The sequence below is a fragment of the Rhodnius prolixus genome, unplaced genomic scaffold (assembly GCF_049639745.1).
Source record: "Rhodnius prolixus isolate KJV_2025 unplaced genomic scaffold, Rpr scaffold_6, whole genome shotgun sequence".
Lineage (NCBI taxonomy): Eukaryota > Metazoa > Arthropoda > Insecta > Hemiptera > Reduviidae > Rhodnius > Rhodnius prolixus.
In genome coordinates this window covers 7,592,502-7,619,663 of record NW_027411634.1, presented here as the reverse complement: position 1 = coordinate 7,619,663, position 27,162 = coordinate 7,592,502, and the positions used below count along the sequence as shown (strand labels likewise).

General features: G+C 30.6%; 3 protein-coding genes across 10 annotated transcripts in view; 2 read left to right on the top strand and 1 right to left on the bottom strand.

Moving 5' to 3' along the window:
* The first annotated feature begins 3,816 nt into the window (after positions 1-3,816).
* Positions 3,817-20,272, top strand: LOC141461433 (cytoglobin-1-like). 2 transcript variants are annotated; one of them, XM_074142554.1, is made up of 5 exons: positions 3,817-4,085; positions 11,622-11,686; positions 14,655-14,761; positions 14,935-15,163; positions 16,028-20,272. In XM_074142554.1, the coding sequence occupies exons 1-5, from the start codon at positions 4,022-4,024 to the stop codon at positions 16,154-16,156; spliced, it is 594 nt and encodes a 197-aa protein (XP_073998655.1). In that variant the 5' UTR covers positions 3,817-4,021; the 3' UTR covers positions 16,157-20,272. The 2 variants fall into 2 exon arrangements, with proteins under 2 accessions (XP_073998655.1, XP_073998656.1); XM_074142555.1 differs by lacking the exon at positions 11,622-11,686 and having other exon boundaries at positions 3,822-4,085.
* LOC141461430 (lactosylceramide 4-alpha-galactosyltransferase-like) lies at positions 20,239-27,162 on the bottom strand. 5 transcript variants are annotated; one of them, XM_074142550.1, is made up of 4 exons: positions 27,064-27,162; positions 23,286-23,448; positions 22,066-22,267; positions 20,239-20,934 (listed from the first exon to the last, which is right to left on the bottom strand). In XM_074142550.1, the coding sequence occupies exons 2-4, from the start codon at positions 23,444-23,446 to the stop codon at positions 20,656-20,658; spliced, it is 642 nt and encodes a 213-aa protein (XP_073998651.1). In that variant the 5' UTR covers positions 23,447-23,448; positions 27,064-27,162; the 3' UTR covers positions 20,239-20,655. The 5 variants fall into 5 exon arrangements, with proteins under 5 accessions (XP_073998651.1, XP_073998648.1, XP_073998650.1 ...); XM_074142547.1 differs by lacking the exon at positions 27,064-27,162 and adding an exon at positions 24,458-24,740 and having other exon boundaries at positions 23,286-24,160; XM_074142549.1 differs by lacking the exon at positions 27,064-27,162 and adding an exon at positions 24,021-24,737.
* Positions 24,819-27,162, top strand: part of step (cytohesin steppke) — a 124,752-nt gene continuing 122,408 nt past the window's right edge. Inside the window, exons 1-2 of one of the 3 annotated variants that reach the window (XM_074142543.1) lie at positions 24,819-25,123; positions 26,687-26,760. In XM_074142543.1, the coding sequence (XP_073998644.1) occupies positions 26,710-26,760 (51 nt within the window). In that variant the 5' untranslated portion in view covers positions 24,819-25,123; positions 26,687-26,709. Of the gene's footprint in view, positions 25,124-25,826; positions 26,012-26,565; positions 26,610-26,686; positions 26,761-27,162 lie in introns of those variants that run through there. The other 2 variants (XM_074142542.1, XM_074142544.1) reach the window with 2 other exon arrangements.

Here is a 27,162-nt window from a genome sequence, read left to right as displayed (position 1 = left end):
GCTAGGAGGTTGATTTTTATTATTAGTTCTGATTTCATGGATATGAACCTTATTTACGCTACTCGATACAGCATCCCCCCCTCTTTTATTGCCTCGTACCATAGCTTCATTAGGTGCTGTAGTGGTTGGGTAAGGTGTGACTTCTACTTCCATATTCTTACTTCCATTCTCACATGTCCGTCTTGTAGTATTGTTACCGACACTTCCATTATCAATGTCTAAGTTATTTGAATTATTAGTAGTAAACGGTGGCCCGGGGCCACCGCTACTCACAGACATTTTCACCAAAACTTTTTTAATAAATTAACTATAAGGTAACTGTAGAACAAGAAAATCAAACGAACTACTATTTTTAACTGAGAAATTACTAATAGCACACAGCGTAATAGCACAAACACTTTTTCTAATGATAATAGAAGTTGTTGTGTGCCGCTAAAATAGTTTGAAGAGAATTTCTCTTAATAATTTTTATTTTTATCATTTTTCTAGGTACGATTTTACTAGCTGGATGATGTTGATAAGAATTAAATATCTCTCAAATGCCCGGAGATCGAAGGAAATTTGTGAGTTATGACCTTGAGCATTGTAGCAAGAGAAAATCGTGTAAGTATTAGTAAAAGTTCCAAATAAGAAATTAATAAATTGCTTAAAGTTAATATTGAATTTAGTAATAACGGAGTGACTAGTTAAATAGCAGTAAATGAGATGAGATGGAATACAGCTGCTATCCCTAGAAGCAGCAATTGGACAAGTTATGTTTGACAAATATACTAAGTCAAACCAGGGAGATATAAATAACCAAGAGTGTAACCTTCAGTCGGCCGTTAATTTACACTTGGAAAAATATGGCACTTGTTTGAGCAGCCTATGTGACGATAATTCTACGTTCTAGTTTCAAGGTTAAATTAGGGTCCGGCTGAAGGTTTAACTTTTGTTATTTTTTTTCACATTGTGTGTGAAAGAATCACACGACTTTCTGATTTTTTTTTTAAATTAATTAAAGCTTGTCAACAGTAATTGGCCAAAGCCAGAGCCTTTTTTAAGTGCACTGCCGGCCTCCTGACTGTTCGGTTAATATTTCTGTTATTACCATTCTTACTGTTATTTCTGGTCCACTCTTATTACCATTATCAGCCCAGCCATCGTCCTAAAAACCTACTGGTTATTTCCTCCTGTATTTTTCTTCTCATCCACATGCCATCTCTCTCGCCTTCACTTTTCTGAGAAAATCCATTTTTCTGAAAAGGATCCCTTCTAAAGAAATTAACATGTTCTAAGAGAAAGCGTCGTGATTCGTCAAAAGGTTGTTCTTCCAACTCGGAATTTTGGTTAAATATTAAAGCCTAAAAAATATAATTACAAAGGGGCATTTGAGAAAAGAGTAACTTTACCGCACCCCTTAAAGAAACTTTAAAGTTTCCTGCAAAATGATTCAAACCCTAAAGAGCGGTGGTTTCTAGATTGTATCGTTACGACTATTTGGGGTTTTGAGGTTTTTGCCCAGCCTGTTTGTTCATTTTCCATATTCCTGTTGGTGACGAGGATGTATTTTTGGAGACGAAATAGTTGATAGACTAGTTTTCTATAATAGATATTATTTTTTATAAAAAATATTTGTATTAATAATTGAGCAATCAAGTTTTTGGAATTAGGTCTTCTACTGATAGACATAAATAACATCAATTATAGAAGTCTTGCTTTAAGTGTTCGCCAATTATTGACTCGCCAATTGCCTGTCCAGTTGTCTGGCCGTCGAGACCCTCTATCTATAATCATTCTAAATTCAACATTTAAATAGTTGTGTTCTCACGATCGAACTATAGTTAGAACTTCACCAAACCGATTCCATTTATAGTCCAGGCACTTGTACTTTCTAAGAGGCCGTAATTTACTTAATTACAAGACATTTACTACAACTTTACAATTTTTGCAGCAAAAGTTTGTTGCGATATTTGTAGATAATTTTTAACTTTTTTATTGCATTTCTATGCCAACTATTTGTATTTTACGTCTTTCGATGTTCCTACAAGCTTTTAGATAGAACCTCTTCCATGATGTACGAGTTCTTCGTGTACATCATTCTACTTTGTTTCGCTCCACATTTCTATAATAATTCAATTCTCAATAATTCCAAATTAAAAATTGTTAAAACTTCAGAGAATTTTTTGTCATGCATGAGAATTTTCTTTAAAAAACAAGTAACTTGGAAAGTCTGATAGGTTTATAAATTGTCGATTTGGCTGAACCCACAACTCTAGCTTGGAAATACACATAGGTTTGATGTTTTACTTACTGTAAATAAATATCTTTAGATCCGTTGATTAATTTGAACGTCTGCCGAGAATTCTATAAAGAAATTTCACAGGTTTATTAATTTTTTTATCTTTTATATCTTCCATGTTCCACATTAGTCGGTTTTTATGAGAAGTCCAGGGTAGCGCACCGGGTTTCACAAGAAACAGAATTGTTATTGAAGATTATTGGAGGAAGAGATGAATCTTTCAAACATGAAGTGATTTATTGTAATCATAAGTAACACGCTGACCAAAAACTCTTGTTTTTATGTACGTACATCACTGCACTATGATATTGGTTTTGGTTTCGTGCGTTCAAAATCATGGATATAATTTCGAAAGGGGTAAGGCGGAAGGAAGTTGAGAGGTTAGGTCGGCCTCAGAGACCCATCCCAGGCGCCAGTCATTGTAATCACGCACCCTTTAATAGCACCTGTTGAATCTAGGGGATCCAGTTTGGTAGCTTCATGGATTTTCTATAACCGGACTACTTAAATGGACTCTTATATAATGTATAGCACCTATTTCTGTAGCTGTAATCATAAAATATTAAAGTGTCTTTATTAGTGGAACTAAGAGCTAGTTCTATAAAATTCTTCTTGAAATAATGATATTGCAAATTTGAGTTCCGCTTTATTGCACTTGTTGCAGAAATATTGCAAATAATGAAATTATTTTATTAATTAAATTGATTTGTTTTTTATCGAATTGACTGATAACAAAATTTAATGTATTGTTTTTTGAGATGTGGTTTCGTGCTGTTTTTCAAATCATAAATTTTAAAACATATTCATCTTCATAATTTTTTTTTTTTTTTAAACTGCATATTACACTTAATTTTAACTTTTAATCTACCTCTATCCATCTTTAGAGTATCCTAAAACAAAAAGGAAATTTTTGGAGTAATTTTCGAGCAAAGAAACATAATGAAATTGAATTTAGTGAAGTGGTGCACTCCAATGAGAGATTTTGTTCGCTAAGAGTCCTCTGTTGGGACCAATTCGAAAAGTAAAGTTACATTTCCCCGCGATTTTACTTTTTTGAAATAATTTTATAAACACACTAAACGTGTACACAGATCATTCTTTAAAAATTACTTTTTCAAACTCAGTGGACATCATATATTTATGATGAAATTATGCATGATCGCAATAATCTCCCCCAACTATTAAGAAAAACTAATAAAATAGCTTAGGCTCTGTGTATTCATCTCTTGATCCAAAAACTAGATTGTTCAATTATTAATATTTTTCAATAATTTCTTTACAGTAAACCTGATCACAAATTTTTGAACAGTATTGGCGTCAAATAGCGACGAATGATATGTCGGATCCATTTTGAGTATTAAGGGTGTCTATCTTGATGGAAGGCTGTTAATTAATCTGTGAGTATAATTTGAAGGTAAGGTAAATTTTGTGTGGTGACGGGAGGACAAGATTGGTGGCGGTAAGATTTTGTAAGTAGTGCGCATGCGTAAATACTATCTCAGTCAAGTATAAGATATACATATAGATATATATCTACGTATAATACAAATATAAGCGACTATTCATTTCTTACAAACTGACGAATAGTCTGCCGCACAAAGCAGATTTGATATTCTGTCTGGCACTCTGTAAATATCCACAAATATCTTTGGATCGTTCGTTCAATTGTCACGCGGACATCACTCTATGTGCTACAAGTCTTAGCTTTGGCTATTTCTTACAAATTATTGATTATAGTGTATGAATGTGGGTGATTGCTTTCTTGCATTGAAGAAACTTAAGGAGAAAACCGTAAATTATGCCGGTAAGTTTTTTTTCTTTTTTTTTTTTCAAGTGTACAGTTTGACTTCCTTTTACTCTACTATTAAGGGAGCTTTCTAACTTTGAGTTTTCACTTGGAGTATCTAATACTTCAAGAAGTACTCTGAGACTCAGAAAAATATTTTTTTACAAATTCTTCTCCCTCGCAGTGAGCGTGAATGTGTTTTGTAGGTGTTTGAAAAGTCAACGTAACGTAAAAGCAAAAATTTATAAACAGTTGAAATTTTATATTTTATAACTGAGGACGCCACTATAACGTTTTTTGTCAAAATTCGTCATCCGGGTGTATTACTTTACTGAACCAAGTTTTTGATAAAATAGGCATAGATGATATTAACAGTTGTAAAAGATGGATACTCGTGAACTTAGATATTAACAGTTGTAAAAGATGGATATCCGTGAACTTAGATAAGAAGATGGTTGCTACTATCGAACATTAAAATATTAAGCGAAAAAATAATATAAATTTATTAAAAAATAATAATAATGACCGAGTTCGAGAAAACGGGTCATGTTTTACATTGTTAGTGCTTTCGTGATTTGGCTCTATAAAATGGTTTTAATTTCTAGAGAGTTACAGCCAATTTAATTGCCCAAATTTTCAATAAAGTAAAAGTAAAGTAATTGCCTATTTTTTTTCAGGCGGGCTTTACAACCAATTACCAATTAGGTGTTATGGATGGAGGCGACTAGCAAACATACTTTACTGTAAAATTCCTTTTATTAACCATTAAATAAAAAGCCAAGGCCTAAGACCGGGAATCGAACCCAGTACCACAATACGTATTAGCTTCGCAGGTCCCGCCTCTAACCGCTCGGCTACCGTGGCGCCTAAATTTTCCAAAAGATTATATCATTTTTCATAAGATTTGAAAGCTTAAATTTGTATATCAATTTAGTTCTTTTCACAATTATTCCAAAAAGAAAGCTATACACGAGCACCTTTAATTCAAAAACCGTGATGAAAACAAGATGTCAAAGGAATGCAAATAGGGTAGTGGATTTTTATCTGTTCATATGTACGTTCTTTTTTTCTGACCGGTTTCGGATGTTCATGAAAAAAAAAACATGCATGTTATGGGGATAAAATCAACACTTCCTAACATTGCAGATTCCAATTTTTCAGATTTTCAGATTTTTTTTTTGTTTTAGTTACAATTGAAATTAAAAATTAATAGTTAAAAGTTATTTTAATTTTATTTATTTCGAAAATTTAAAAGAAAGATGAGATTAAGACTAAATATCGGGACGGGACCTATGCCCCACGGCATCGCAGCAAAAAGAGGCTTATTGTGCCCTTCTAAAGAGATTGAGGACTTTCCCTACTAGTTCTTTTTGCGCTACTCTCTCCTTTAGGCTCGAAAGTTCCAAAGGTTTCAAAGCGCAACCGCTCGATTGCAACGCAATTGAATAGCAAGTGAGAGGCCAATTCCTCCCCTTTCCTGACACAATCTGCACAACATTTCCGAGCTAATAAGCCCCCACTTTGGGCAAATGCTTCCTGAACCTAGTTTCTGTGAGACCTCAGCAAGAGCCACCGTTTTTTGGGATCAGCGTTTCCGCTCCTTCCAGGAACGCTTTCCTGGGGACTCACCACATCCATATTAAGGTCTGGCACAATACCACCCTTAAGTCTAGACCCAACCCCAGTGTACTTTTCTCAGAAACCTGAGGAACACCACTAGCTAGCTGATAATTTTGAGTTTTTTATTTTTATGCATTTTTTTTTTTTTTTTGCCCCACGTGTGGCAGAACCCCACTACCAGAGGAAGGCAACATTACAATGGGGTTTCGCCCGGTACCCCAAGGTGACTGTAAATATTTTGGGGTTTTACGGTGTATGTTGCTCATGTTCATTTTGTTAGACTAGGATTCCCGCAGGGTCGCCAAGTACCCTAAAGAAGTGGCTAATTCACTTCGCCCTACGAGGTAACTTATTATAGGAGTTATTAATAAAAGTAAATATGTGTTTTGTAAAGTGGATCTTTTAAGGAGTAACATTATTCTATCCAAACCATCATAAATGTAGATAACTTCACCACTGCTCTGTCTGCTATTAAATAAGTTACATAACATTATTTATATTTTTTTTATAATCTTACATTTTTTGGCTTAGGATGTGCGTAATTACCTTTATTTATTAGTTCAAAAATTTCATGTCATTATTGTAATTCTTAGATTCAGTTACAGTTGAATTTCAAAGGAAAATGTATGCAAATCGCCGTAGTTTAATTGCTTAAAGATCTAAAAAACATCATTCAACTACTTCTATGCTATTTCTTTGATACAGTCATTTTATTTTATGTTCACTTTATGTTCTCATTTAGCATATTGATAAGATTCTACTTATAGCTAAATTTATGTTCTCCCTTCCAAGCTGTTTAATTTCAATTTTTCTTTTTTTTCTTTTTTACAATCATTGGGACAGTGGGGGAACCTATGTTAAGAACTTATAAATTTCCGTACGAGGAATTCGAGTGAGTGTTCTCTAGATGTTTACATATTTATGTAGGCAATGAAAGCAAAAAAAATCTCGATATTTTTCTTGAATTTCCTTAAATGCGGGATCAAAATTCGATTCCCGGACTGAGGAAAGTTGATCGAGTTTAATACGAAATAAGAAGTTACTGGTTACAAGGAACTTACAGCCCGGAAAACCAAAAACAAAAAATTAGAAAAAATGCTATTAAGCAAATATTTAGCTACTCACGCATGCTGTTACGACAAAATTTATTTATTTAATCGTTGGCTACTACTTTCTGTTGGGCGATATTAAGAAATCTATCTTAGCCAATACAATATTTGCTTAATTTAAAGTAAACATTCTAGTACAATATTTACTTTTGTTAAGTAAATAGTTGCCTAGAATTTGTGTGTAATAATTTTTTACGGGAATCTCTTGCTTTATCATTCTTTGTGGAAATATTCAGGGTGTGTTCATGTTAACAGGATGATTGAACATATTTTCTAAAACTTACTTCAATCATAAAAATATAATGCGCAATATACACTTTTATATTGACAAAATAAATATGTGTAAATAAATACATACATTTTACATGTTTTCAGGATCCTCTAAAATCGAAACACTCGTCATCACTTTTGTAATTCAGAATCGAGAAAACTGAAAAGATAATTGATTTCGTAATTACAAATATGTATATTTATTACGATTCCTTTGAAGGAAATGTGATAGCACAGCATCTCTGACTCTAGAATCATTGTTTTCAAGGGCTACCACTATTTTATTGGCCCAGAATTGTCTGAGTTATTAAGTTATTCATAGTACGATATTGGTTAATTGGAATTGAAATAACCAAGGATCACCCCATATTTCTCACACTCAGAAGACCTCAATTTATTAAACTACTTCTACTAAATATGAGTAAGAGAAAGGAAAGATATCCGAAAATATGCTGAAAAATTAACAAAATCAAATATCCAAAATTTAATAATAATAAAAAAAGCAATCTAAAAATGATTATGCGTTAGGACAGGAAATTCCCATTAAACAAGTACAAACGACACTGTGATTGCCTCCTTATAAAGAAGAGACATCTTTTAAATTATATGTAATTATGTGTAATTGTAAATTATAGACGAAACTCTTAGTTTGAATTAACTAAAATAGTCCTTCTTGCTCATACTACAAACTTTAAATATATGTGAAGCCAAACGAGTTCTATTTTTATCAAATTCTCGACGGAATTTGTATTGCCGGATGGATTTTTATTATGTTCTAGGCAAATAGGATGCCAACCTTGAATAGTTTCATTACCGTTTTTTGTATTCTTAATGATTCATTAGTGTCAGTTAATTATTCATTGCATTCATTAGTTGCATTAGTATTAGTAGTATAGGTCTTCCACATGCAGTATTTGTACTGTAGTAATTTAAAAAAAAAAAAAAACAAATATTTTTACAAAATATTTAAATTAATTTAATATTTTTTTGGATTTCTTAACGCCACCATAATGCTAGCTTGAATGTAAAGCCAGCAGAAGCAGTAACAGAATAGGCTACTCTGGTTCGGGCACGTTGTACGGATGGATTCCGACAGATTGGCTAGAGTGGCATAAAAAGCACGAATGGTGGGATAAAGATGAAGAGGCAGACCGCGATGAGGTGGGAAGAGCGCTTAAAGGAGGTACTGAAAGGGACAATAGGAGAGCTTTGGGATGGTGGAAGAAGTACAAGAAGAAGGGAGCCTCACAACGCTGATCAAATTTACTAGAAGTAGTTCAATAAATTGAGATCTTGTGAGTATGAGAAATATGGTGTGACCACTAAGTAATTTCAGTTCCAAGTAACCAGTTTTTCATTTAATGAGTAACTTAATAACGGAGACAATAACTGGATCAATAAAATAGTGGCATCCCAACGATCATGTCCTGTCGTTCCCTCAAAAGCAATCTTATTGCTCTCTGAAGCCGATTAGGGCTTCGTGACTGGTTGTCCGAAAAGAGAAGGACATCTTTTCTTTTGTCACCTTTTTTTTTAGCGCAGATCGTGATGGCGAAGTTTTCAGACTGTATGTCGTAAAGGATTTCTGAGAGGTCTTTTGATGAAGCCCAACTTCCTACGCCACAGGTGGTCTTGGAGCCATTTTTTCATCATACCTCTCACCTAGCCGTGTGTCTTCCAATGTAAAGTCGTAAAGACTATCTATACTGGTCCTTATTTCTGCTTTATGAAAAGAAGTAGCGGTTACAGGAAAGTGTAGAAGTTGGAGCCCGCTAAGAAGTAAGAAAACAAGTGTTTTTAACATTTCTCTAAAGACATCTTTCGTGTTTTTATAAACGTATTATTTCTTTTTTATATATTCTTTATGTCGTTAATGTTATTCGTCACAGGACTCATGTTTTTCATTATTTCTGACCGGAACCTGTCAGCTGAACCGTTCTTGAACACAGAAATCCACTTGTCTTTTGTACTTGCTTTCATTTACTCCGATTTGCCTTTTTTAATTCTTATCCTATTGTGTGAGATCATTTTGACAGGGATATATGATAGTTGACATTTTAGAATTAGAATCTTGTTGCAATTATCGAAGAGAGAGAATGAATGATGTGTGTTTATAAACTCCATTCCTGACTTTAATAAATTAAAAATGACTTAAATCACTCTGATTTAATTGAACACTTTGAAAATTTAAGCGACTATAATAATTGAGAGAATTGTTACATAACAAACGTTTAGTTAATGACTTGGCAAAAAATATTTACAATACATTGGCTCATTTTTAAGAGATGAATTTAAGTACAATTGTGTTTATTAAATCTTTTACGCTTGTTAAGGTGGGTGAGTAGTAACTATACTCAGGTTTCCTAGAGTAAATCTGGATAAGGTAAATTGAATTCTCTATTAACCCAGAAATTTCTGATAATTATTCAGCTTATTGAGAATATTTAGGATTACAATATAACATTTGAAACACTATCGTTATTCAATCGTGTAGATAACTGTCTCTGGTACTATCTATTTTTTAGTTCAATTTGATAACTTAGAAACGTATATTACATAATTTTATTTTACTTTCTAGGGAGAAATAATTATAATGAATTTCTGTTATCTTGTGTGAAATAGCTCACATTTTCTCCTCATAACAATGCTATACTTTGAAAACAACAGTTTTTATTTGAATATTCATTTTTTTAAAAAATTATTATTATTATTATCATCAATGCAAAAACACTTGCACTTTTAATTCTTGACTCATTTCATTATTGACTCAATTGATGACTCGTTAGAACAAAATCTAGCACACGGCACATGAACAGTGGATAGCAACAGTAATAGGCTAGTTCAACTGACCTAATCTCACAATTTTTCGCATTCTGTTAGCAATAGCGTAACCGAGTTAATTTATTTGGGGTTCTTGATATGAGCACACTTGTTATAAATGGTCACCAACTTTGGATAAATTCTATTTGGAAATAAACTGAACAAAATGAAGGCATTTATGAAGACAAGATATTCCAGTTTATCTGCATTATACGAGAATCACTAAAGAATGAATCAAGAAGTAATACGTCTATTTTTAAATGTTACAAAAGGAAAACTACCCAAGTTGGTCCCTGACGATACGTATACATGAAAGACAAATTTTAGCGATTGAGCCATCTTGTTGCACGACCGACTACTTGGCAACTTTTCTTTGGTATGGAAGTAACTCCTTCACCTAAGTGCCAGCTATTTACAGAAGTGACCTTGCTTCATATTTACTTTTGTTATTTTTTTCAAAAGAAAATAACCAATCAAATTTATTTTAAACGCAAATTAAAGAAAGTAAAGTAATGCCTGTTTTTCATGGGCTCATACTTCTAACTGCCAAATTAGGTGATATGGACGGGTGAGGCTAGCATACATACTTCACTGTATGTCTGATATTAATCATTAAATAAAATCCAAGGCCTAGACAGGGAATCAAACCCTGTAGCTTTTTGCGGCCTCTTTGCGGAACGCAAGATTATGAAACAAAGGTAATAATATACGTATAGTCATTAGTAATTTGAGACATCCAAGATGTCCAAATGAATCATCATATTTTATTGAAGGGAGTTTTTGTAATCAATAAATAATCAGATGAGGAAACTCATCCGATATCGAAAATCAACCGCAAACCGAGGTGGAGTAGAGAGGCTTTACGTAGATATAACCTTGCCTGTTCATACAGGCTCTGTCCTAATTCTTCACAGTCTTTTATTTAAGTTCTTATAGAAGAACTAACTGGATTTAGGTTTTAGTTTTTACTTTTTCAAAAATTCAGTTTTGTAATTTATTTATTCGTTCTGCCTTCTACAATGAAATTCTATTATCGGTAGTCAAATTTTTGTCATCGTTTACTATTTAAGAGAACTCAATAGACGTTACCGAAAACCTAAATTACTCTCAGACAATAAAAAATATCACTCCCTGAGCGACATAACATTTATGTAAGTGTATTCAAGCTTTTTTGTTTGATATATCTTTCGTCAATTTCTTGACAAACGTAATTGACTTCTTTTTCAAGTTTCTTTTGCATTTGAAAGATTAGGTAAACTCAGTTCCGAATCCTACATCTATTTCCTGAAACGGTGAGGAGGTCCTCTCTATTGGGCAAAATGTACTGAAGCTAAATTAACTCCAATTTATCTTTTCTAACTATCTCCTACTACCTGGAATTTAGAGAGTCAGAATTTAGTTTATGTTAGTTAAGTAAAGTCAGTAGGCAATCCCTTACTTTCTTGGTGGATTAAAAAAATCCATGCTCTCTCTTCTTACTACTTTATGCACTACCCAGGAGAAGAAAACCGTAATTTAAACTCAAATCCAAAATTCAAAACTAAATTTTTTAACAAACTTGCTTATTTTTCATACAACATTCATCTAAAGATGATCTCATTATATTATTTATCTATTATCCTCCTTTGTTCTCCATAAGACATATTTGCATGCTCTTTATAATTTCATATAATAAATTTAATAAAAGATAAGGTAATAAAGGAATAAGTGAAGTATTAATAGTTTAATTTTTTAGGGAACTACATAATATATAATCATAAGAAATGGGTCAAGTGGAAAAGAAAGAGACTGTACGAGAACGTGAGCAAAAAATTAATTTAATAGGAATCATTACAACACTAAGTACGACTAGGAAAATTCATTTAATGTGATCATTACAATTCAGGATAAGTTTTAGCTAATTCAACACAATATATAGTTATAGCTTCAATCTACGAAAATTTATTTTCCGTAACATACCAGAGACTACCAGTCTGAATAAATTTTAAACAGTGTGAATACGAGAATAACTCCTAGATCCCACTTTCTTTTAAAAGAAATCAACTTTTGTAAAAAAAAATATTTAATTAGTAACTACTATAAATAATATGAAAATATCAGTAAAGAATTCTGTAAACAATTGATTCTTAATATTATTTTTAAAAAACCAAAAATGTAAAAACTACCATAATAAAGTAATAGCTCTGAAAAATATCATTTGTAAAGTTAGTTTTTTCAAATAATTCAGGTAATAGAAATTTATTGAGAACACTAAATACAATAAAAAGAAGTATTTGCATAACTTTCTTGGTATTTAACTTTATACTTACTTAAAAAATGTTACAATTTAAATTGTAAAGTACTATTCTTTCTTTTTGGTGATTCATGCAAGAAGAAGAAAATTTTTCCAATTTCAGTCATAATTTTTTTTTATTTGAATTAATACAAAACTTTTCTACCTAGAGAAGAGATCATCTTCACGGCTATACTCATAAATATTTGAAATATGTTTTATGTTATTTGCATTTGCCATAAAGGTTGTCGTATCTTCTGTCCAGAGTGTAGAGATTTCACGATGTTGTTCGACAGCTCAATTAAAACTAGCTGATAAAATTGATAAAAGAGCATTCTCATACTATCTAGCGGCAAAAGCTGAAACTACATACTTCTGTAATAGTTTTAATAAATTCCGCTAGATAGCATAGCTGGGCACATTAATTTAAAATGTTTTCATTTCTTTTTTTGTTTTTATTTATATTCGATACACCACTTTATATTTTAGCTTTACCATTGGTATGATGTTAATTTTAATAATTTTTTTGTAGAATTAAGCTACTTTAATAACTTACATTATGCAAAAATTATCACATTTAAATAAAGCTTCCATCTCAAATATTTATGTTCTATCAGTTGCCTATTAATGTTTTTTTTGTAGTAAACCTTTCAATCTCGGAATTTGTTAGGACTGCCGCTAAATAGCTAGAGTTCTTTATAAGTTTTAACAGACTTTAAAATTGAGCATTCCAACAAATTGAATGTGTAAATCAATTTAATATCTAAACACAATGTAATATTTTTTTAAAAAAGTTGTTAGGTCTTCAATAATAGATCAAATTCTCTCTCACCTTGCCCACCTAACAAAATTAAAGTTAACAAAAACAATAATTACAACAGAACGAACAGACGATTTTGAAGAAAAATAAATTGTATTCAATAATTTCAGCGCAATATAATTTATTGTAGCTTAATTTTACTACATTTTATTATCAATAACACAGTACTAAGTAATGTTGATATTTCTAACTAAAAAATGCAGAATAAAAATACAATGCACTTTTTTAAAAATTTTTTGCTAGTTTCAACAGCCTACTATTAACTTATATCAATAGCATATAACAAATCAGTAGCTTTTTATTGAAAAATAACGTAATAACACGCAACAGTATATTTCTATATATTTAAAAATGTATGAGATAAAACAAATAAATGATAAAATATGGTTATTGTGCCGCCAAGCAATATTTTGTTCAGTAGGTTTCTGCCACCTGGTAGTCATTTGTTGAACTAATCATCATTTTTTTATTTATTTGTATTATACTATTTATTTTGCATAATACACGTCTTTTTTTTAGGGAGGGAAATATACAGTTATATGGTATTAAGTTATAGCTAATAAATTGTATTGCAATAAGGTTCAAATTAATTTTTATGTTTTGAAATTATTAAATTTAATGAATCTTCTTTCTCGTTTTGTCATGTTGGTGTGGTTTGCATAAGAGTAATGTGTTCACAGGGAGTGGAGGGTGGGGCCTTAAATTATTATTACACTATTATTAACTCACCTGAATGCAGAAAGTGATATATTCATTCCCCCTTATGAAGAACTTAACAATTAACTTAATAATGTTACGTTTGATAAATTGTTTTAAATAAAATATTCACTCTATTTTATTTGATTATTTACAGGTTACATATATGTAGAAAAGTGCATTCTCATGCCATCTAGAGGCACAAGCTTGAACTAAACTTTTGTGGTAGTTTAACCAAATGCCGCTAGATAGCTCTGGCATGCTATTTCTTGGTAAATCATTTTAACAAATTCTAAATTGATAGCTGACTATATTTTAAGGTCAAAAACTTAAAAAAAAGTGTTTTTCGTGCCCTCTAGTGGCATTTGTTGGAACTACTAGAAAAAGTTAGTTCAAGCTTTCATCGCTAGATAGCATAAGAATGCCGTTTATTATTACTACTGTTTAGGCCAGTTTATAGCAATGAACTGAATTATAACCTGGGAAGTAAAAATTAATTTTTAGAAATTATTTTTGGTTTTAATTTTATTCCGTTACTGTTCTTAAAGCAATTCCACAAACTAAGTAAATGTTTTTGAAGTTAAGGTAGATATTTCAGAAGCCCCTAAAAAAGGAAGTAGTAAGCAAAGAAACTTTGTTTTAAACTTTATTTTCAAAAGAAGTTAATTTTGTCGAAGTGTACATCTATTTCACTTAGAACTTGAGGTATGGAAAAGTTTCCAGATGGTTCATTAGAATGATATAATTATATTCCATATTTAACAATTGGATGTATGCTTTGAATCTTTCATAAATTCTACTTGAAACTCTTCATTTTATGTACAATTTTAATTTGCTTATTACAATGAAATTTAAACACCAAATAACATGTTCCATCCTTACAATTAAAAAACCTCGTGCATTAAAGTGAATGTTATGCTTAAAAGCTGGAGTGCAAATTAAGTAAGCATTTAATTGTAATAAATCAATTTCTGTTTCAGATTATACAAGATTGTGGTGTCAGTAAGGAAGGCATAGCAGCTGTTAGAAAAACTTGGGAACCAGTTTATAAAGATAAAGAAAATTCTGGTGTTTTTTTGTTCCAAGTGTAAGTTATTTTCCTATTGAAGCATGTATCATTATTTAAAACAGTAAGTGCATGATTACTATTAACATAATATGTAATATATAATATAATATATTATGCGGAGTATTAATCACAATTCCCTACATTTAAAAGTCCTTAATACATATGTATTTTTTTTTTATTTTTGTACATAGATTATTTGAGCTACATCCTGACTTTGAGAAATACTTTGCAAGATTTAAAAGTGAAGGGGCAAAATCATTGTTTGACAATCCAATGTTTTTGTTTCATGTAAAACATAAAGTTATGGACTCACTCAACGAAGTAATTGATAATTTAGAAAATGATGAAAGATTGTTAAAAATATTAAAATCTGTAGCTAGCAATCACAAGAAAAGAAATATAAAGAAAGAAGAATTCGTTGTAAGTATATAACTGTAGCTGATCATTTTTTTACTTGAGCGAATTACCAACGAACGCTTTATGAAAGATGATGGTTCAGGGTTTTTTTTTCTCCCAAGAGAAACTTAAGCTCTTTTTATCAGACTTAACTTTTGAAAACATGTGTTTGCCCTAAAAAGCTAATTACCTCTCAGAAGTCTCATACTAAGGATTCACCTGTTCTTTCCAAATATTGTTACTTTATGTGAAAAACTTGAGTAGTTGAGTCTGAAGAAAAGGAAACTCTACTTCTTTTATTGGGGTGTGTTCTAAGAGCTTATATGGTTCAGAGTTCAGACTAGAAGAGAACTGTTAGCATTAGAAGGAGCCAAAATAGGACTGGGTCGCAGTGTTAGGTTTTCACGCCATCCCTTAAGGAATTTGACCAAAATATAATCAAGACGTTTTAAAAAGTGCTAAGTTTTCCTTACAAAAGCAAAAAAAGAATGTCATAGTTTCGTTAATAAGTATTTATATAGAAAAATAAAATAAAAAAAAAGCTTTAGTCAAGTTCTTTTTTCTTCCGTTTTAAAGCAGTTACTTTTATCGTTACTTTGATAGCGGCAAAAATATTTAACTCTTCATAATCTGTCTTTACTATTGAGAAATAGAACATGTAAGCATGAAAATCATTGCAGGTATTCCAAACAAAACATTTAGAAATCTTTTAAATAAAGGTTTTACTAAATTTATTTTCTGAATTTCGTTCTGATAATAAAATATTTTATTCATAAATCTCCATACAGTTACCAACTTAAGATGTAAAATTGCTTCTTCTCATTCATTCATTTATTCTAATGAACTTGTAAATTATGAAAAAACAAAAACCAAAATACTTTTTTTTAGACTCTTGGGAAAGTTGTATTAGAAACTCTGAGGAGGGCATTAGGTACTGCAATGAATCCAGAAGTGGAAGATGCATGGACTAAAGTCATCGACTGTGCGATGTCAGCTATAGGCAAAGTTACTGGATGAATGGAAAATTTTCACATTTTATATTTACTTCATTTGTTAATATTATGGTTTAACAGAATAAATAAATGATAAAATTGAATAAATTACTTAAATGATTTAAGTTACTCTGTATAATACAATAAAAGAAACTTAGAAATTTACATTCTTACTTTATAACTCTTGACTGTTATTAAGAATTGTGACTTTAAAATTATATATCACATTTAAGATGTAAAACCATATTATGTTTATAAAATGTATTTAATCATAATAGAGATTCATTATTTTCATATGTAACATGTAAATTAAATACTTACCACTACTAATGATAACTGCTAAATAAACTGTTTAATTAGCTTAATTTTTTTAAAAGGTAAGATTTTGTAAAATTTAATAGATAATACAATAATTAATTACATTTCTTATCTTTTCCTTCTGATAAGTTTCGTATTTTCATCCACCAGAGTTTGGTTTATCTGGTTTTATCTAGGAATTTGATGTGTAAAGCTTTTGTACATTCTCAGCGTTCTATCTGTAGATTCAAGGAAACAAGCTGATAATGACTTATTAAATTATTGACATCATCCTGCATTTCAGATCTAACTTCGTATTCGATCCTATGGTACAATTGAAAAGTTTTACTAAGAAAATCGAAAATTACCTATAACATGAAATCAAAAACAACTGGTTTAAAGTTTCATTAAGTGAACAGATTTCCAGGATATGTTACAATTAATTTATTGAACAATTCAGGACAGTATAATATATTTATTTAGCACAAATAAATTGCATACGCAAGTACAAGCTTAATTCTCTTGGCCAAATTCAGATTTACACGCTTTCAGAAAGTGCTAAACGTTAATGTGCTAAAATGCCTCCTGTAAAAAATGGTTTTAAAAAAAACAATATGAGTTTGCAGATAATTTTTATGGATATATTATTAAGTACGCTAATCCAAAGCACTGCTGTTCCTATTAATATAATGCATGTAGAACCTATTTGTGTTGTTGGGCTAGAATATCTGCAGGGACACCGAAATACTGAAAAATGTCTAGTCAACTTCTCCCAACTTGGTGTATACTTTCCTGAAATTAATAATACATCTTAATTGAACAAAATCTTAACCCATTGCAATTTCTTCAAGACTTTACTTTCCTTTCTCGATGAGTTAGAAACTTTGAATTCATTATTTTTGTCAAGAATATAGGTATGCTTCTTCTAAATAATACAAAGTTTCTTTCTGGCTGAGGACAACACAATATGTAAACAAATTAGATAGATAAAAACTTTATTACAAAATATGTACATTACTTGCAAAAATAATAAAGTACCAATGAACTTACAATCTTTATTACAAAGTATAGGGAACGTTTAGTATAGGACAAGAATATCATTTGCTAGGAAAAATAAGTAAATATTTGGTGGTACCATGTAATATTTAAAAATACTATTTTTCTTTTTTTTTAAAAAAAAGACTAAACTCACAAACTTAGGGAATGTTATGAATAAAATGCTATTATTTCTTTTTTAAGACCAGATTTCCTTTTGATATATCTTTATGAATGTATTATAAATCTCTTAAATCACTCAGTTTCGATTTAATTGATCTTCTTCAAAACTATCATTTTATTGTTACTTACATTATATAAATATAATTCACAACGCATTATCAAATTTCTGTCATCAGCCCACCGTATATATTTTAATATCATTTCGTTTCGTTAGACCATTGGTATTGCCTAACTTAATTAAAAATTAACGTTTTCAAAAAAATATGAATATCAAAATAAAGGCAATTTAATTAGATACTTTTTTTATTTCATAAGTTTCTTTAAAAAATATTTTTTATGCCAGTATAATCATTGATTTGTCATTCCTAAAGGGTGTACCATTTTGTCTTATTTCAAAAATCTGTAAAAATCTTTAATTATTAAAAACAATATTACTTATACGTTAATTTAATGGCTATTTTTTTTTTAATTTCATTTTCATTTTTTATTTAATACACACCTGTTTGTTTTTTTTTTAAATACGATTTACAGAATATAAACTTTTTGATTCCAGGTACATTTTCTTTTAATAACTACTTGTTTTATAAACCATCTTAATTATCAAAACGTCACAAATAGTGGAATTTCATAATAGTCATGTATATTACACAGATTTTTATAAAAATACCTTTTTTAAGTTCATGTAATACATGAAATTATTCGATTTGTCATCCAAAAGCGTAGTGCTGCAAATATACATGTAACATAAACATTGCAAAATAATGACCACTAATTTCTATAAATGACACACCATAGGTAAAATTTATTTTAAATAACTAACCAACACACAAATTTTTTCAAATATTTGCTTTGAATAGCACAGCCACTTTTTATAATTTCATGAATTCGCAAATGGGAATAATTTCATTAAAAATATCAACGTTATTGTTTTGAAATGACAATGTAATGTATTATTTAATAAGCAGATGTTTAAAATTAATGCTTACAAAATGAATTTGCAAGTGGGAAAATATATTATCACAAATATCTGCATAGAAAACCACTGACAAAACAATACATACATAATAGATACACATGGCACCTAGGATAGAAATGATATCAAATCTTTTGCGATAGATTTTAGTTACCAACTTTGCGCTTTAAAGCTTAAGACGACAAGACGATAAGAATTGAAAGGTCCAGAAAAATTACAGGAGTCAAAGTTTAAATGTTAAAGCAATTTGAGCTTGGTTTCTTGCAAAACATTAGTAAGTAGAGCTCTTCAAAGAGGAAGATCTTGATGCAAGAGCTAAAAATTTCTGGGTTGGGTTTGCAGATTGGGACACTTAGATGGAGAGAAGTTGCGGTCCGAGGCTAGCATACAAATGACTTTCCAGCAGCCGAAGGACCTTAGACAGATTCCATCTTAGATGGTTGCATGAGGTGGAAAAGGTTTAGGGACGAATGGGAGTGCGACACTGAAGGAGGAAGGCGGTCGATCGCCAAGAGTAGGTGGTTTTAGTAAAGTAGGTTAAGAATCTGGGCTGTAAAGCAATAGAAATATTAACTTTGAACAGCAAGATTAGAATTTGGCCCATGAACAAAAAGTAATGCCGGTAAGCACTTCACTTTATGGTTTCTGTGATTTTTGTGGTAACTTATACTAGGAAATCATATTATCTCAATTATCTTAAGTAGTCAAATTTTTATCGTTTATGAAAAATAACTAGGCAAAACCTAACTGTACTCCTCTTTCCATTTTTCTTATCTAAAATCTATTAAAACATACTTGACCTTAAATGACTCAAGACTGATTAGAGAACAGTTAATTTTTATTTATAACCAATTAACAAATTTGATTCTAGATTTTACAATTAGAGTTATAAATTTTTATAGTTAAAGACCTTTTAAACAAAAAACAATATAAAAACGTTATAAAATAATCTCTGTTAAATGGCTGAGAGTCGGTTTCATACAACGGAGTGTATATCACAGATGTCATGAAATTATATTTACTACAAATCCATCATAACTAAAATAATAATAAACCTAATTCTCTCCATTAAGCGTGATTCTAAACTAACATTAATACTGTAGCCTCATAATATAATTATAAAAAATAATAATAATAAAAAGAGTGTAGTTACAGTATTTTATCTTTTTTATTCGCTATATAGCTATTTTAAGGAATGTGAAAAGATTTTTTGAGAAATTTTGAAAAGAAAATGCAAAAACATTTTCATACTGTGCCCCTAACTGCGCGATCCAGTCCCGAGGCAGAGTATCACAGGAGAATAGGAAACAGACACTTAGATCCTGACTTATGCATTGCTATCATTATTGTGCCATGAGAGAACACTGAAAGTTAATACCTCCGCAGAGAAGATTATGCTCAAAATAAGATAACTTTGGATCTTATAAGTGGTTTCTCTAACAGGATTCCTTACATTCTGCGCCACTTTTAGCTGAGGAAAAAATGCGAATCTAAAAGACACTGTTATGAGGAGGCTAATACTTAGAACTTTAAGAAAACTTCAATCGAGCGGGAATTTTCTGTTTACTTGTAATACTCTTGAGAAACGTATGGAATGATTAGAAGATGTATTTTTAAGATTAAAAAAAAAAAAAAAAAAAAAAAAAAAAAAAAGAAGAAACAAAAAAGGTTGTTCTGCAATGGTCGGGGCAAATCTTCTAACAATAACTTTTAATTGGTGCTTTACGCTTCGGGTACCATTGGAGCCATTCAACTGAACTTCTAGGGAATTGAAGCGTTGTGTGCGTTATAATGTAAAAAAGTGGCTTGAAAGCAATAGCTTTCAAACATATCACCTAGCCTAACAAATTATGAAAAGTAAAAGAAGTTACGTTTTAACATAGGTAATCTATATTAATATGACAGAAAAATATTTAAAAATTAAATTTTTAGAATTCTGTCAAAATAAAAACACAAAAAATATCTAACAAAAAAAAGTAGGATAATTGAAACAATTAATAGCTAAAACATAAAAATACTTAAGAAAATAAACTTCCTCAGAAGGTATTCCCACGTCCACCAAGGGTTGAATAAACTCGCGGACAAAATTTAGCAGCCAATCTGTCATACGGTTGCCCAGAACCGACTATCACCTTTTCATTTTGGCTGAATTTATTCCAAAGATGTACAGCTAGGCTTTCATTAAATTGTGCTAAAATGCTGTTTGCTTCTTTAAAACTGAAGTAATCACGCCAATTATTCCAATATATAGGATAAAATACTTTCGGAGGGAACACAGTAAATCCACCGCACTGCTCCTTAGTCATTTTGGATATCTATAAAAATAATAAAGTGTATTGTGGCATAAAATTTAAAAATATATACTTACAAGCATCTTCCCCTTAGGGAGGGAAGTGGATTAGCCACTTCTTCAGGGTACTTGGCGTCCCTGCGGGTATCCCAGCCTAACAACATGAACATGCACAACATATACTGTTTCACCCCAATACATTTACACAGTACACTCAGGGCATAGTCATCTGTACAAGGAGAAACTTATTAGCTCGGAACCGTTGTGCAGATTGTGTGAGGATGAGGAGGAAACGACCTCTCACTGGCTGATAGATTGCGGCAATCAAGTGATTGCGCTATGAAACCTTTGGATCTTTGAGCCCAAAGGAGATAGTAGTGCAAAAAGAACTAGTAGGAAGTCCTCCACCTCTTTAGTAGGGGAGGTTTCATCTACGAAATCCAAAGGAGATGGCACAATAAGCCACTTTTGGCTGCGGTACCTTGGGCATAGGTCCCACCCTGATAATCTAATCAAGCATGTTTTTATTGTATACTTTTAACCATTTTGTAAGACAATTGGTTGATGTAGAAGATCCAAATGATCAGAGAGTTTTTAAAACAAAAAGAAGTTTCAACATTTTGGACTGAATATTACAAAATATCAGCAAAAGAAATCAAAAGAATTGCTCAGCTAATACAGAAATATAAATGATGCAAGTGCAACAAATTTAATTATTATATTTAGAATTCACATCCGACTATTTAAGACTACATTTCAAATCAATTGCCTCTCAAATCTTCAAAATGAAACTAGGTTTCTCACTTGTAGAAATTTAAATTTTAAAATGAACAGTTATAGTTTTTCGTGTTAATCTAAAAACATGAATTATGGGAAAACACACGAAAGATGCTACTCATTACATCTACAATTAGCGAGAAATTTGAGGAAACTGTGATAATTCATAAACTTGTAAAATTTTATAAAACAATATAAGTTACAATATCCAACGTATAATTCATTTGATTAGTTTTTCTGACTTCAGGCGTATTATAAACAATTTCAGAATGTTTTCAAAAAATCAAGTATCATCTATTTTTCTAGTGAGTCCAAGATTCTTGAGGGGCCTTTGTCGCTTTTCTTTTATACATTTGTAAAAATCTTTGAAGAAACATACCTTGGAAACAGCACAATATTTTTTAAGTGCTCTAGTAATGACTTGTGGTCCATTATATCCCCAAAAATAGCCTTTAAATCGATCTCTAATTTCTCTGATTGCTAAGTCTGAAAGGGGATGTCCATGTGTAAACGACAGCATACCGGCAGCGACATTCCTAGGAGATTCTGCTCCAGCAAAATTGCTAAGTCCTTTCAAGGATCTTAAAAAAAAGAAGAAAATACTGAATGAGAAATAAAAATGTAATTTAAAATTAACTAATAGCTCAATTAGCCACAGTAAAAATGGCCAAGAAACACTTTCAAAGTTCTTACATCACGCAGAGCTCTGACATCTACGTTCTTGAATTATTTTTTAGAATTTAATCAACCATTTAAAAGCATCTTTTCAACAAACAATATTTTAAAAGTGTTAAAAATTAGTTTTAAAAATTTTTAAATCTTCAAATTAATAGATAAGATATTTTTCGTGATTTTACTAACTCAAACAATTTAAGTACTTATCAATGACTGTCATGATATCTCTGATAGTACAAGGTAAAAATTGTAAAGTAGAAGAATTCAACGTCTTGATTTTGCCTTCTTCAGTATTTGTAGTTGACCTCACAAATATCACCAGAAGAAGCCAAACCAAAAAATGACTTGCCTATGTCATTTTGACTAAAACCTCACGTGGAAAAGAAAAACCTCACCCTACCAAAGTTTCTCCCTTCATTTTCATAAATTTGATGGTGTCTCGAAGAGGTAGCAGATACTAGTTTAAAATCACCTTTCTAGTATGGGATGCCAGGTGAATTTGGGCCAATGAGTGGGTAGGTTCTTAAAAGGTCGTTGGGCACCAAGCAAAACTAGACGATCCCTGATTGAGATTGTAGCGAGGACATTTATTTATTACAAGCGTGTATGTGACACTCACATCCATCCAGCTATCCTCTGCTAGAAAATAGGACACACCACTGCTACGCTCAGAACACAACTTTACAGAGCGGGACATTTTTTAATCCATACCCTAATAAGAAGGTGTCAGGAGAAAGAGAAACGACCTCGTATATCTTTGTTAAAATCGTAAGTTTGCAATTTGAAACCGGAGGAGATGATAGCGAAATAACTACCCTGAACCCTGAACTCCTCCAGAAATAGCCCTGCAAAGGGTCGACCAACCGCGATATCAGGCGTGTGATGCCTACCCCCACATCTAATCTTAACTAAGTTTTAACTTACCTCAGCAAGACCACATCAAGATCAACGTAAGTGCCTCCATATTTCCATAGACTTGTATACCTCAAAATATCACTAGCGTGTGAACGAGGCCATCTGCTTGATTTCAGTTTATCTATAGCATACCATTCCTCTAGCGGTGTAGATTTAAAAAAGGATTTCATATCTATATGACGAAATTTAATATTATCGTACGTCAAAAGGATTTTGGTATGGAGATCAAATCTTTCCGGTTGTTTGATTGGTGAAGGTATCAATAAAAAAACTTTAGATGATGGGTTGAGTAACGCTACTGATTCTATTGCACACGCTTGTCTGGCAGATAGTCGCAAGTAACTTTCATGACATGATGTTTCAAGGAAAAAGAAAGAAGTGTTTTTAGGTACATTTTCAGACTCAATAGTCGGCAGATTATTAAGACTGTTATTTTCATAACAAGCTATCTGAATAGATTCAGTAGTAATTGATGGAGATACAAGCCAAATAAAATCTATTTCTATGTCATTTATGTAAATCATAAAATACATAAATAAGACTAAAATTAAAATAAAATATATCTTCTTAAAGCGAACCATAATAAGTTCAATCAAAAAATATTGCACAGTTTTAGAACTTATAATACCATAAAATAGTTAGTCATAAATTTAGGCACGTTAATGAATATTCCAATTGCCAAAACACGTGAAAAAAAGTCCAAAAATTTATCCCTTCGGAAAGCAAATAAAATATGAAAATTACCTGAACAAAAAATTATATATAATCACGAAGTTCAATGATGTATCAAGTTAAATTTACTTCTCTATAAAATTTGTACTAGTTAGTAAAAGTTATAAAGTTAATACTTTGTACATCTTCAATTGTATTTCACTATGTTGAAACTAAAACGATAGTGCAACAATAACACATTATCAATTCGAAAAGGCAAGAACTTCAATACAAATAGAATGTTTAAGATACTTAATTCTAGAACATCATGTAAAGACAAAATGTGGAAAAGGAAGAAGCTTCTCTTAAAGTATGGAATCAACAATAAGAAACCCATAAATTTGTAACACTAACTGGACACCATTGTACACAAAATACTCTTGTCAAATTTCGTCAAAGAGAACGTTTACAGCTTTTAGAAGTGATCATACTTTATACTATTAAGCTACATTAAAAAAAATGAACCGTACTTTACTATCTTATCACAGATACGATAAAGCTGAAGATAATAAATTTTATTTCAAAATTTGAAGTACCCATCTTGTCGAGAATATCGAAAACATTTACGCAGTATCAAATAATAAATAAATCATTGACATTTTCGGGACAAAATGGTTAATTTAAATATTTTTAAATCCACTTATTTTAAGAAAAATTAAACAATTAATTTAAAATTAGTACTAAGTAAGTAGGTAATTTAACATGGAAAATTGATAACAGAAAAAAAACCTCTTCACAACAATAACTAAAGGATAAACGCATATTTCTGTGCCTTTTTAATCTAAAATAAATAATTTAAAAAGCTACTTAAATTATGTTTGAACAAAAAATTTGCTGTTGGCTAATCAATAACAATGTCATTTAAAGTCAAGAAACTCGAAATATCTATTTATTTTTTATATACTTATTTACATGTTGTGAGATATTCTTGAATTATGCAATTAATTTGGCGAGGTTGTAGTTTCAACTTGAAACTTAAGCGCTGGGTGCCCTATTAATTCTTCCGCGCTCAAGTTGTCTGTTTTAATTTATTTTTATTGTACGTACATATATCTACAAATAACTAGTTAACAGAAAAAGTGAAAAGTGATTCAAATGATTGGGTGAGTGAGGCTCGGCGTCATTTATATTTTTCAGTACGTACAATTTTTCCTACATTCTGTCATTTTACTTTAAAAATGTCTGTATTTTAAAATACACGTTTTAGTTATAGAAGACTATTAATGCAAGAAAAATATCAGCAGACTATAACGAAAAGAATGTTAATCTGCTAGAGCTGTGCTTTTATCTCTCTTTTTGATGATAAGGATTACAATAATTGCTTATTAAAAAATAAAAATAAACTTTCACAGTTTACATATCATCTCAGATATCAAATTTTTAAAGATTTAAATATTTATTCATTGCTTTTAATATTATGAAATAGCTGGCCTCACATTATTTTCCAATTCCAAACAAATGTTCTTTTAAAAAAATGAAAGAATTGATTTTTAAAAACTCTGGTATGTCCTATCACAAGTCTCTCAATTCTGTTCTCTAAATTCTAACTTATGAATTTTTTTGAGCAGTCTTTCAAGTTTCACTGACTAAATTATCCATTAAATTATTTTTTTCAAACGCTGGAATAAAATTATTTTATCTAGATAACTGGTGCATTAAGAATATTTTTTTGTAAAAACGCCAACTGAAATAAATCTAAAGGCAACATTTTATTTGCTTATTTATTTTTCTTATTCTTACCAAAATTAATTAAATAAATATAGCGTTTTTTAAATTTGGCGGGGAATATTTCTTGCCCCCCATATTATTCGAAACGGTGTCAGCTTGTGCACTTGTACTGTGTGTACAACTGTTCCATTACGTAGTTTCTCAAAATGGCGGCCTATATCACTAGTGTTTTGGTTCATTCTTTTTATGAGTTTGCAATTTTGTTGAATTACATTTCTATATTTAAGTAGGTTTAGTAATATTATTCGTAATGAAAATGAATAATCAACATAATTCTGATACTTTCAATATTAATGGTAAGTTGATATTTACTGAAACACAAAAAGCTAACCTTCACTAAGTCATTACAGATTGATAGTTTTTTTCTAATTTTTATTTGACCAATACGTTTCTAATGGTTATACATTTTGTTTTCTCTGTTATTAAAAGAAGAAGGTAATTTTAAAAAAAGGCTTGTGGCTTGCAGTATTGCAGTTTCTTAAATTTAAACACTAGTTTTGTGAAGAAATTTTGCTAGTTTTTTTTAATATAAAGCTGATTATTTACACATAACATATTATTTCTATTTAAATATTTAAAGGTTAAAACATCCTTATTGTTTTAATATTTCCTTTGAATACATTTAATAAATTGTAAATTAACAAAAATGTCAGATGAAAAACTACCGTTCCAAAAGGTAACATCAAATGAATTTAATGAGTTTTTTATGTGGGATGTTTACATGAATTATTTTGAAATTACATTTTACTGGATGGAATTTCTTTAAAGTTTTAACGTAGACTTTGATCCGATCTTAACTTTCTCTTTTTGTAAAATAAATATTTATCTTTTTATTAAATGTAATAATTTTAAGTGTAGGAATAGTAGTTTCTCGTTGAGTTTTTGCCCATGCAGGTTATAGTACTTCTCGCCAGTTTAGTTGAATTTTTAATTTCAGTATTGATATTAACATCGTATTCATTTTTATACAGACCTGACTCCAGAGCAGCAGAAGATGCTGATAGAAATCAGGCGTAGGAAAGCCGAACTTCTATTAGAAATTCAGGTAAGAATAATTTGTTTTAAGATATTGAGATTCCATAAGGTACTCATACTTAAATTTAATTTAAGAAAGATATTTCCTTTATTATTGAATCTCTTATTCTTGTGATATTTAAGATTTATTCTGTTGACTTTTGAACTGTTATATGACACTATTGGAGGTTATTTATGCTTTAGGCTTTGGATCTACTTAATAATTTTAAATTTACTGTAAGTTTTCACATGTGATAAAAATTAGTTTTACAAAACCCATTGAAACGAATCCTAATAATCTTTGAAAGTTATAATAAAAAAAAGAGCCTCTTACCTTCAATTGTGCATTCATGTTAGGCAAATTTACGTGTTTTAATAGTAATAAATACTTTAATTAGAACTTTTTTAAACAGCAAGTACACAGTTATTGACG